The following is a 13088-nucleotide window of genomic DNA, read 5'->3' on the forward strand; positions in this document are numbered from 1 at the left end:
AGCACTTGGGAGGCTAAGCCCAGAGGATTACTTGAGACCAGCCTGAACAATATAGCAAGACCATGTCTCAAGAAGGAAAATGGATGAGAGGAGCTGCTTAAGGAAACCAGGAAATATGAGGACCAAAATCTGTCTTTATTTTTCCTAGTTGTTTCCTATGATAAACTTTTAAACTCAACGTCATCTTTGTTCTCCTTGGATTTTTAGGTGATTTTAGCTATAAAAATTATTTGAACCCTAAATTGTTTTAACTATTGGGCTTTGGGGCTTTCGATGGATGTAGTCAACCTCTTTGAGGATTAAAATAAGAGTATGCCTGTCACTTTTAAAGTGAAAGCATCTTATAAATGTAGTCCTGTTGGAATTATAAACTTAATTTTTATTAATAAATATATGATGGGCTCATGGAAGCATAGCTTATTTTTTAAGAAATTGTGTTGGGCATTGAATTCAGAGCCTTACGCAGGCCACTCGAGCAAGCACTCTACCACTGAGCTACATCTCCAGCACCTAAAAGAAAATTTTGTGTATGTTTCTTTTTTCTTTATTTTACTTATTTGTTTACAGTGGTGTTAAGGATTTAAACCAAGGCCTCATGCATGCTAAGCTGTGAGCTATACCAGATCCTCTCATTTTTATTATTAAGTGATTTATACCATTTATTATGATAGTTACTTCATGCACATTCTCCTTAAAATTATATTACTAGGCAGATCATATTCCCATTTGACAGAAGGGACACTGAGGTTCCCATACACATATTAATAGAAATTCTTGGATTTGAACCCAAGCCCAGGCGGATGTGATCTGAATTCCAAAATGAAATTTTTTTATGAAAGTTTCATAAGACTTTTAGTTTGTCTTTATTTTAAAACAGAGTGACATTCTTTAGTTTTCTCATGTTTCCATAGTATCCTAGGTGGTGTGAGCAATACTAAAAGGTTCTTGCCTTCTGGAAATAAATTATTATGTTAGGTAGTATTGAGGAACCTGTCATTTCTGACCAGTGTCATCAAAGAAGGTGGTGATGACAAGCAGTTAGGAACTGTTACGGAGTTTTGCAGGTGGAGGCTGGGGAGATGATTTCAGCAAAGGAGGAGAATGAGAATGGTACCAGATTTGTTTGAAGAATGACAGGCCTATTTGGATTTGAGTAGGAGATGTAAATGGAGCGAGGTGGAGATTATAAACTTTGTAGAACTGGGGGAAACTTTAGAAGTACTGTAAGTTATCCTTTTGGTAGTTGTGTTTGTATTTCTCTAAGTCTACTATTTTCTGGGATAACTGGTTTAAATCTGTCATTGTTTCCCTTTCAGATTCTCTACACTCTAAATATTCCTTTTATTAGTTTGAATTGAGTGGGGGAAGGAGATGTTATTTAGGTGATTTTAATTGTCATCTTTGTCTTCTGGGTTTGAGAGATGTAGTTGATCTAATTTCAATGGACTTTTGTAGTTGGAGCAAAATATAGTGCTTGTGGAACATTTCCTTAACCTTGACTAATCCAGTTTAATTCTCCCTAACAAGATCTTAAGAAGGTGAAACTGTACGATTCATAACTTTAGGGGGTTGGACACAGTGGTACACACCTGTACCACTAGCTATTTGGGAAGCTGAAGCAGGAAGATTGCAAGTTTGAGGCCAGCCTCAGCAGTTTAGCAAGACTTTGTCTCCAAATAGAAAGGGGTGTTGGGAGGCTGAGACAGGAGGATCGTGAGTTCAAAGCCAGCCTGAGCAACAGCAAGGTGCTAAGCAACTCAGTGAGACCCTGTCTCTAAATAAAATACAAAATAGGGCTGAGGATGTGGCTCGGTAGTCAGTGTCCCTGCATTCATTCCCTGATACCACCCTGCCCCCCCCCCAAAAAAAAAAAAGAAAGAAAGAAAAAGGGCTGGGGATACGCTGGGTGGTAGAGTTCCCCTGGTTTTAATCCCTAGTACAGGGGTAGGGGGACTTTGTTTCAAAATTGACTAACTGAATAGCGACAATATTCCAAATTTATTCTTCCTCCAATATTAGAAACATTAGAATTTAAATTATAGTAGTTACATTGATTATGGTTAAATATTCTAATATTTAGCAGTGTGATGATGAAATTCTAGCAGTTCATTGGTCTTTAATTTCTTAGGGTTTGTGACATAACTTGATTTTTAAAAATTCATCACTGCATTTATAAGGTGCCAAAACTTTTGTCTAAGCATTTTACATAAAACTTAATTCTCACAACACTTCCTTGAGGTAGTTGTTTTACAGGTAGTAAAACCTGTGTGTTGTAAAATTTATTCACAATCACATAGCTGTTGAGTGAAACAGCCTGGATTAAACCTAGGCAACCTGACTTTAGACTGTTCTGCCATATAGCTTTTCATGTGACACAGGGTTGATATAAATGGTATGGGTACATGTGGCTGGAGTTGAAGGCTGTGTGCTTAGGAACAGCAGGTTTTGTAACCTCTTTTCCTCATTATAGTTTGTTCCTTTACCCTTCTTGGGGTGTTTATCTTTACATTTTTAATCCAAAATCATAAGTGCCCTTGTAAAACAATTGGCATCATAAAATGAAATTTTTAATACAAACTTCATTAGTTCATTATTTAATTATTAAGATTTAGATTAAAATTTTAATTCCTGGCCTAGAAATAATACTTGCAGTGGCAGGCAAGTGTTTACTACACTTATCTTTTGTTTTCTTTTATTTAGGAAAGAAATGCTGAGAACGCAATTGAAGCCCTTAAGGAATATGAGCCTGAAATGGGCAAAGTGTATCGACAGGACAGAAAGAGTGTGCAGAGGATTAAAGCTAAAGACATAGTTCCTGGTGATATCGTAGAAATTGCTGGTGAGTCAAGTTTGTCATGTTTTTTTTTTTTTTTTCTTTAGGTTGTATATCTGAATGTGGTCTTTTTCTAAAGGCTATTAATATATATTAATACTTGGGGCTAGGGCTATAGCTCATTGGCAAAGTGCTTGCCTAGCATGCGTGAGGCACTGGGTTTGATCTTCAGCACCACATAAAAATTAACAAAATAAATGGCTTCTGTCCATCTACAACTACAAAGAAATAAAATAATCGTTTCACGTATCAGGTATCAGTTATATTACATTTTAGTGCCATCAAAACATTCTTTTCTTTTAATTTTTTTTTTTTTTTTTTTTTAGTTTTAGGTGGACACAATATCTTTATTTTTATTTATTTATTTTTAATATTTATTTTTTAGTTATCGGCGGACACAACATCTTTGTTTATATGTGGTGCTGAGAATCGAACCCGGGCCTCACACATGCCAGGCGAGCGCGCTACAGCTTGAGCCACATCCCAGCCCCTTTATTTTGTTTTTATGTGGTGCTGAGAATCGAACCCAGTGCCTCACGCATGCTAGGCGAGTGCGCTACCACTTGAGCCACATCACCAGCCCTCCTCCTTTTTCTTTACTGGGAATTAAAACCAGGGACTCTACCACTGGGCTACTCGAGTCCTTTTTTATTATTTTGAAATGGGGTCTTGTTAAATTGCTGAGGCTGAACTTGAACTTACGATCCTCCTGCCCTCAGCTTCCTAAGTCACTGAGATTACAGGCCTGACCCCAGAAACATTCTGTTTTCTATGAGATTATTTCAAAGTGTTTAACTACTTCCTTTCATACTGTTGGTAAGGCTTTTTTTTTTTTTTTTTGTCTTTTGAGATGGGGTCTTGCTATGTTGCCATGGCTGGTCTCAAATTCCTGGTTTCAAGTGATATCCTCTTCTTCAGCCTCCTGGGTGGTTAGGACTATAGGCATGGCCATCATGCCCAGCAGAAGTGTTTTGTTTTTAAATATGTTTTACTAGTTTAGATACATCCTAGTTGCTAAAGAAGTAACACTTAAATGTTGATTTGACAATTATAGTGAGCAGTTCATTGGGATACTATATAAGGACTTCATGGTTTATTTCTGTTTTTGATTCTTGGCACAAACATTAAGTCATACTTTTTTAACTATCAAATTGAGTTAAGGGCAATGTCTTTTACCGTGAAAGCCATGCTCAGAAACACTTTTATATCATTCTGAGCCAGTGGTCTTGGCCTGGATTGTAGGGATTCACTTCAGAGTGTACCACAATGTACTGAATGTCCCACAACCTCAGAGGGGTCTAGCTCTCAATGCTCCAGATCAATACCATTTATTCAAATAGCTCCGAATCAGAATCAACTCGTTTAGGTTCTTTTGTCTTAAAAACATTTTATGTTTGCAATTATGTCAAAATAAAAAGTTTTAAGATGGAGAATTAACACATAGCCTTCCCTTAGGTTCTCCTAAGTTTAATATTCTATTATAGGTGCTTTTTCAGTGTATATGTACATAGGCTTTCTGTTTGAGAATGTATTACAGATATGATGCCCCTTTACTCCTAACTACTTTAGTGTTTATTTTATAAAATGTACGTTCCCTTATCAACCTCAATGCAATTATGGAAATTGACACAATACTATTATCTATAGGCCTTATTGAAAATTACTAGTTGTTACTTTCTTAAAAAATTTTTTTTTTCCTTTAGTTGTAAATGAACACAATGACTTTAATTATTTTTATGTGGTGCTGAGGATTGAACCCAGTGCCTCACACATGCTAGGTGAGCACTCTTATCACTGAGCCCACAACCCCAGCCCCAGTTGTTACTTTTTTAAAAGAAAAAAAAAAATGTGAAGTGGGGAATTAATTGGTCAGAATGGTAGCAGGGTTCAGTAGCACACACGTATAATCCCAGCTGCTCAGGAGCCTGAGGCAGGAGGATTGCAAATTTGAGGCCAGCCCAGGCAAGGTAACAAGACCCTGTGTCAAAAAATAGAAAGCCCTAGGGATGTAGCTCAGTGATAAAGTGCTTGCCTAATGTTCCTGAGGCCTTGGGTTCAATCTTCAGTACCACTAGGTGGGGGGGTGGGGAGCAAGAAAATAGGTCAAAATGAGGAACGTTAGACACAGAGAAACTATTTTAGTAATCGAGGTAAGAAATAATGAGGGCAAGACATAACTAGGGCAGCAGCCTTAAGAATAATGTAAGATGTTAGGATTTTATGAATGTGGTTCTTAAACAGGCATGTACATGGGAATCATTTGGGGCTACTCTTTACCAGGTCTCAACCCAAAATATTAACGAAATGTCCCTTTAGTGTGGAATTGTAGTCGTGTATTTTGAAAGTGAGCCTCTGATTTAAATGCAAAGGAACAGGTTTGGATCACTAAGTGGATATAGAATCAAAGGTGTTGGTAGGATTTCTAGTTTAGATGATTGGATCAGAGTAACAGAGGAAGACAGGAAAATAATTGTCATTCCATAAACATATGGTAGGTTGGGTTGCAGATGGCCTTGCCTACATATGTATATACAGTTGTTTGGCTTCAATTGCCATTTCTCCAGCTTCATCTGGGATACATTCTCAGCCTATCAAATTGAGAATATTTTAATGTATTTGGTCTACTATTTCAGTGTATTGGGTCTCCATTAAGACTATAACCAGCTTCTTTTCTGCCTTGATGGTTTTGGTTTCTTTTTTCCTCTGAATCCTGTTTCTTGCTGGGCTTTGCCTTCTTGGTAGGGCATTCTAACCACCTAGTGGACTGAGAGAATCTTGGAGTCTTTTGGATTCTTCCTCCTCTTATCTTATTTGACACTGAGACCATTGTCTCTACTGACCTCAGAGCACATCCAAGTCCATGAACTCTGTCTCCTTGGTTATCACACCAGTCTGGCTGTTGTCTCACACTGTAACTATCCTAGGGAGGCTCTGGCTTCCCTTGTTGACTTCTTCCATTCCATCTTCCACCCAACGGTCAGTGGTTTCTTAAAGGGCATGTCATCTGTTCATCAACCCTTAGGTGGCTTCCCTGTTGCTCTTGAAATATAAAATTCTTTCTTTGACTTAATAGAACTTGCATGTCCCTGCTTCTGTGAATTCATCTTATGCAGTTTGTTTATGCTCCAGGCATACAGGCTTTTTCAGTACCACCAGATTTTCCTTACCTTTTTTGGAAAGTTTGATAAATCCTACAGACTTTATTCACTTGCCCAATGCATTCATCACATAGTGGAGAAGCTTTGGTTATAACCCTGATCTGACTTTCTGCACACTGTATATTTCCATTTTTTTGTATTATATATATTACATTTGACAGTTTAGGAACGACAGATAATGGTTGATTCATAGTGTGTGATCTGAGATTTCTAGTCTTCTAGAATCTCTCTTTAATTTATTTAATTCTCCTGTCTCCTGCCCCCAGTAATGGGAATTGAACCTACATCCACTCACTGCTGAGTTACACCTCCAGCCCTCTTTAATTTTTAAGACAGAGTCTTGTTAAGTTGCTGAAACTGATCTAGAACTTGTGATCCTCCTGTCTTAGCCTCTAGAGTCACTGGGATTACAGGTGTGCACCACTGCACCAGCCTATTTTATCTGTTTTTAATGGTACAGTTCTGTGCCATTAAGTATGTTCATACTGTCATACCGCTATCACCACCATCCATCTCCATTACTTTTTCATCATCCCTCAACCTAAAAAAACCATATATCCATTAAAAACTCATTTCCCATTTTCTTCTCCCTTGGTTCCTGACAATTATTTCCTGTCTTTTAATACTAAAAACAAATTAAACTCAAAAAACCAAGTTGAATATTCAAAAAAGATGAGTTTTAAATTCCTTGTCCTTCATCTCAGGTGAATATAGTATCTGCTACAGGCAATACATACATTAAAATTCATTTCCCTTTCACTAGTTTCTGAATCCTTAATGGGAAGTGTCACCTTGACAGTTGACATCTTCTTGTTGGGTATGTTCTCTAAAATCAGAAGTAGAGGGTAAGTTCAGTTAATGGGAACATGCTTATTTTATTTCGCAGCTTACTGTGTAGAATAGATCATTGCCATCTGTGCATGTGGTCAGTAATAGCTGAACTTAAAATGTATGGATACTGTAATAACTTTGCAAATGATTTTTAACCTTCAACCACTGCAAATAAATAACTATTCACCTTTTGTAGTTGAAAAATAAGTCTGTGGCTTATTTCCTCTGCCTTCAACTACTTATTAGATGATATATAATGTACTTGGTAAATCTATACATAGCGTAGGTATCAATCATTTCAGTTATACCCAGGTCACCATTTATTTAAATGGCTTTACTGAGACAATAGCATGTCATTAGTTTACTCTTAAAGTACACAGTTAATGCCGAGTGCTGTGGCACATGCCTATAATCCCAGCAGCTCAGGATGTTGAGGCAAGAAGATCTCAAGTTCAAAGCCAGCCTCAGCAAGGTACTAAGCGACTCAGTGAGACTCTGTCTCTAAATAAAATACAAAAAAATAAAGCTGGGGATGTGGCTCAGTGCCCCTGAGTTCCATCCCTGGTACCCACCCCACCCCCTGTCAAAAAAAAAATATACAGTTAAGTGTGGTCACAGAGTCTGTAATCATCACGGTCTAATTGTGGAACATTTTCATCCTCTCGCTATTATGTATTATTTTTCTTTGTATTTAACCTAATAATTCAGTTCTTGGAAAGTGTAGAAGTGAATTTCATTCGGATTTTTTTTTTCTTATTATTAAAGTTTTATTGTCACAGCACACACCTGTAATTGTAGCTGCTTGGGAGGCTAAGGCATGGTTTAAAATTTGAGGCCAGCATGGGCAACTTACCAAGACCCTGTCCCCCAAAAGAGGGAAAAGTCTTACTGTCTACCTAAACTGAAAGAATAAATGGCATAAATTGAGCTTTTATAATTTAAAATATATAATAGTTTTATGCTTTTATTTAAACTATAAATTGGGCATGAAAAGGTAATTATATATTGGAACAATGGAAAATATTGTAAAATATTTGGAAGTTGAAAATGTACTGACTTGTGTTCCTGATGCTTTCAGACAGGAACAGACATTTTTGAGGTCATTTAGAATGTTAAGGTTCATCTCCTGTCTCTAAGTGATAAAGTTCTTTTTGCCATCTGTTGGAAGATATCTGATGGGATGATTCAGTTGAGTTTTTGGAAAGTTAGGCTGGATTGGTTTTGGGGGGGAGATGTGGAAAGCATTAAGGAAATTAAATTTAGATGTTGCTATTACTAGTTAATAACCTTTCCAAGGAGAAGTTGTCTTAAGTATGAATTACAACTAGGGTTCACATAAGCATTTGTATCTAGAACACAGGATCCAAATAACATTGATTTGGCAAATAAATATTTGGGAATAATGACTCATGTATTCATCTTCTAAAGCCACAGTAGTTTTACATTATCTTAGTGCCAAGAAAATAGTTCTCTAGATGGATGGAAACCAAAAATAGTAAAATTGCATATGATCTTAAGAAGCGAATGTCAGTATTCTAAAACTTTGTGTTACTTGCCGATATTATAAAAGTGAATCAAGTGAGAGCAAAAAATGTCCCAATTTTAGCATTTGGGGGTTATTTATTGATTTTTCAAGGGCATTGTTTTCTGGATTGTTTAAAACAAAACTTCATGTATCTTGGTAACCTAGGTTGACAGCACAAGAACATAAATATTCTCAGATGACTTTGGTCCTGTAGTGTACTTTGGACTGACTCCTGTTTTTGATTGTGTCATTTCTATCACTTACATAATCTTAAATAAAATTGTATTTGCTTTAGAGCTGTAAGAAATTTATATTCCCTAAAGTGAAGATGAAATGTTGGGCTGTAGTGCCAACAATTTTAAAATATATTCAAGTCTAGAATACTTCTTAAACTTCACTAATACTTAAAGGAAGGTATGTTTCACTTTTAATAGTAAACTTGCAATATTGAAATTTGGTAACCACACATGAAGTGGCTTTTCCAATCAGTTTTCAGTTGCGTAAAAGGCAAAGTTGTGAAATAGGTGACTCAATATGTGTAAGAAAATCTAGATTATCTGAATTCTGCAGCTGATTGACCTCTTTACAGAATCAGGTAATTACAGTGGACTCTTCAAGAGAGTGTTCTGGCTCTAGAATATATCTGATTCTAATAGTTTGATCATGAGGCTTGGACTGATTTCACTGTTGGGATTGTAGCAGAGTCTGGCTTTGAACATTCAGCAAATATTTAATCCACATCTGCTGAGCTCCTGGATGCTATAGAACAGAAGGTTGACAAAGATTGTTTTTGGGGCTGGGATTGTGGCTTAGTGGTAGAGTGCTTGCCTAGCATGCATGAGGCACTGGGTTCGATCCCCAGGCACCACATAAAAATAAACAAATAAAAGTATTGTGGCCATCTACAACTAAAAAATATATTTAAAAAAAAAAAAGGTTGTTTTTGAAAAGGACCAGCTAGTAAATATTTGAGGCTTTTTGTCTCACATGTTCCATATCCAGTCTGTTTGGCAAATTTTTTTTTTTTTTAAATTTAAACTATCTTTTAAAAATGTAAAAATGAGGGCTGTGGTTGTGGGTCAGTGGAAAAGCACTTACCTAGCATGTGTAAGGTACTAGGTTTGATCCTCAGCACCACATAAAAATAAATAAAATAAATATAATGAAAAATGTAAAAATGAGAACTTAAAAGACATGGTGTGGGGGTGCAGGTTTAGTTGCACATGCCTGTAATCCCAGCAACACGGGAAGCTTAAGGCAGGAGGATCATAAGTTTAAGGCCAGCCTTAATAACTTAGTGAGACCCTGTTTCGAAATAGAAAATGTGGAGGCTGGGGATATAACTTAGTTGGAAGAGTGCTTACCTTGCATGCACAAAGCCCTAGGTTCAATCCCCAGCACCACAAAAAAATACATACAAAAAGTGGTGTGGTTTTCGACATAGCATAGAGTGTAGAATACTTGCCTGGCATGTGTGAGGCACTGGGTTTATAACTAATACTTCAGAGGGGAAAAATGTGCCTTAAGATTTAGCCAGCAGTTTGGCATGTTTAGAGCAACACTTTTCTAACTTCAGATGCAGAGAAATCACCTGATAAGGTATCATCACAATGAACAGTTTTGTTCTTAAATAATAAATAGAATCGGAAGCAAAGAGGTATGACCAAGTAAGGTTCTGAGCATGTTTATTCTGGTTCGTTTTCTTCCCTCCTTGTGTAGAATTATTTCGTGGTGAGAAGGATGAGAGAACAAGGGCTCAACTTGTATAGGGGATGGAGTTGTAGCTCAGCGGTAGAGCGCTTGCCTAGCACGTGCAAGGCACTAGGTTCGATTCTCAACACCACATAAATAAAATAAAGGTATTGTGTTCAACAACAACTAAAAAAAAAATTACAAAAGAACGTGGGAGTGGGGGCTGTAGTAGAGCATTTGCCTAGCATGTGTGAGACACTGGGTTCTATCCTAAGCACCATATAAAAATAAATAAATAAAATAAAGGTCCATCTACAACTAAAAAAAAAAACCAGGTTTTTTTAAAGCAGTATTTTTTTTTTATTTTAATATTTATTTTTTAGTTCTCGGCGGACACAACATCTTTGTTTGTATGTGGTGCTGAGGATCGAACCTGGGCTGCACGCATGCCAGGCGAGCGCGCTACCGCTTGAGCCACATCCCCAGCCCTAAAAAAAAATTTTTTAAAAACTTGCTTAAAGCAGAATAGCAAAATGAAAACAAATCAATGCAGGTATTTAGAAGTAGAGAGTTTTGAGATCTAAGGTCCTTCAGCAGTGTTAGGATATTAAAAACTCAGAAATGAGGCACTCTCGGAGGTCTCTCTAGCCATCAGACTGTGATGGACCAGTCGATCTTGAAACCTGACCTGATTTCATGGGGCTGGCATTTCCTGATTTCCTGTAATTACCTCCTCTCCCTTCCCATGACTCAGTGGTAGTCACAGTACCAGTAAGTGTCAACCTTTCCATTCTTTCCATTGAGATTAGGATTTTAGAAAAGTAGAAGAAAACTACATGGTTTGGGATTCAGTTTTCCTAAGTTTATTAAAGACGATCACTTTCGAAAACCAAGCAAAGCGCTCAACATTGCCAGAGCTGGGACCATTGCAAGGTTGAGAGTTGTAGGGAGATGGCAGGAATCTGAATTTGGTGGAAACCATAGACATTTATAGGGAATTCTTCTATGAATTAAAGCGTTTTTCACAGAAGTATTTGTCCTGTAGCACTGTAACAGAAGAGTTAGAAACACCAGATGGCCTTGAAAATGGAGACTGATTTGAGCCTGTAGTGTGGTTGTATAATACTGGGACCTTGAAAAGTGCCTCACTAATAAAATGAGAAGGAGATAATGGCATGTTTCTTGTGAGCAGTTGAGAGGTTGAAGTAGTGACTTATGCAGCCTTTACAACAAGTGCTTGGTATAATAGCAGTGTTCTCAGGCTGGGGTTGTGGCTCAGTGGTAGAGCGCCTGCCTTACACATGTGAAGCATTGGGTTTGATCCTTAGCACCACATATAAATAAATAAAGGTATTATGTCCATCTACAAAAAGAATGATCTAGTCAGGTGCCGTGGTACACGCCTGTGATCCCAGCAGCTTGGGAGGCTGAGGCAGGAGGGTCGCAAATTCAAAGCCAGCCTCAGCAACTTAGCCAAGACCCTGTCTCAGAAAAAAGCTGGGGATATGTGGCTCAGTGGGTAAGTACCCCTGGGTTCAATTCCCAACACCAAAAAAATGATCCAGAAGGTAACTACTGTTAACAGTGATGCATATTTGTTGAATAACCTTTTTAAAGCATGTTTTACTTTTGTAGTTTAAAAAGAAAAAATCATATTGGGAGGTATGCCACATGTTGTACACTCTAACCTTAGGTGGCCCATGGCTGCCTCTACCACATATATTCATGGTTATCATGCTGTTTTTTATTTCTCTAGTATTTAGGATCATGCCTGCATAGAACCAGCCAAGCCAATTTTAAAATCAGTTTTATTTTAAAGTATTCCTTTTGATTTAAAATGTACCCTTTTTTAAAAATTATTTTTAGTCTCACTGTAGAACTTAACTGTTAAGTATTATAAACCTTATTTAACCCAACTAAGTCTCAGATCTCTTTGGGCCCTGATTTTTTATTGTTTGTTGATTTGTGACATAGTTCAACTTGATAGAAGTCTCTTGATGTTTGTATATTAAAGGAAATGTTTGCGCAAGCATTTTGTTCATTGACAAGTATTTTACTTAGCAATGTACCCAACACACAGTGAGTGGTAGGAATTAGGGAATCATTGGTGGCCCATAGACTCTGCCTTCATGGAGCTTTTGGTCTCTTGAGATAGGTACACCAGAACATAGTGTTGAGTATCAGGAAGGGGTGCTCTTTGTGGCCCATCCTAAGGGATAACCAGCCTAATTTGAGAGTTCAGGGAAATCCTTGCTCTGTAGGGGAGAAAAGAGAGGGGGTGTGAGTACCCAGAAAGCACCATGAGGAACTGAATTGTGTTTGAAGTTCAGAGAGGAGAGAGTGGTGAGGGGTAGGCAGCAGTTGGTCATGTTATAATCTGTGGTGGGAGACTAACCTATATCTCAAGTCTTGAGAAGCACTTGAAACACAGGAGAATAGTTTCACATTGGTTTTTTACTTTTGGTACTAGGTATTGAACCCCAGGAGTACTCTATCACCGAGCTACATGCCCAGCCTTTTTATTATTATTATTTTTAGACAGGTTCTCCTTTAATTGCTTTGGGTCTTGCTAAATTGCTGAGGCTGACCTCAAACTTGTGATCTCCTGTCTCAGCCTTCCCAGGTGCTGAAATTATAGAAGTGTGACACCACACCTGGCCACATTGGCACTTTTAAAAAGAGAATGCTACCCACCAAATGAGATTGGGGCAAATGTAATCTATACTGTGGTGCTCTATAATGTTATTCCTGCTCACCCAAGGCCTGGAAGTAATAAGCAAGTAGTGAAAATGCAAGTCATAGTTAAATGTGTAAGGATAATTTATTTCGTTATGACTTGCTTTTCCTAGAGCCATTTAAACTTAAAAACAATAGTGAAATTTAAAAAAAAAAAAGAAAGATAAAGAAAAAAATGGGTCTGGGGTTGTGGCTCAGCGGTAGAGCCCTCGCCTATCACATGCAAGGCGCTGGGTTCAATCCTCAGCACCACATAAAAATAAATAGAATAAAGATATTGTGTCCAACTATAAGTAATTTTTTTTTTTTTTTT

The 13088-nt window shown here is 37.4% G+C and overlaps 1 protein-coding gene across 2 annotated transcripts in view; it reads left to right on the plus strand.

Annotated features, from left to right (window-relative positions):
- Positions 1-13088, plus strand: part of Atp2a2 (ATPase sarcoplasmic/endoplasmic reticulum Ca2+ transporting 2) — a 56307-nt gene that overhangs the window by 10922 nt on the left and 32297 nt on the right. For both annotated transcript variants that reach the window (XR_009226915.1, XM_046446156.2), the window contains exon 5: positions 2701-2839. Coding sequence is in view for 1 of the 2 variants with exons in the window: in XM_046446156.2 (XP_046302112.1) it covers positions 2701-2839 (139 nt within the window). In the remaining variant the exon portion in view is untranslated. The remainder of the gene's footprint in view (positions 1-2700; positions 2840-13088) is intronic.

Source organism: Marmota monax, unplaced genomic scaffold (genome assembly GCF_021218885.2).
Source record: "Marmota monax isolate L192 unplaced genomic scaffold, Marmota_monax_Labrador192_F-V1.1 WCK01_AAM20220418_F8-fsc00092, whole genome shotgun sequence".
NCBI lineage: Eukaryota > Metazoa > Chordata > Mammalia > Rodentia > Sciuridae > Marmota > Marmota monax.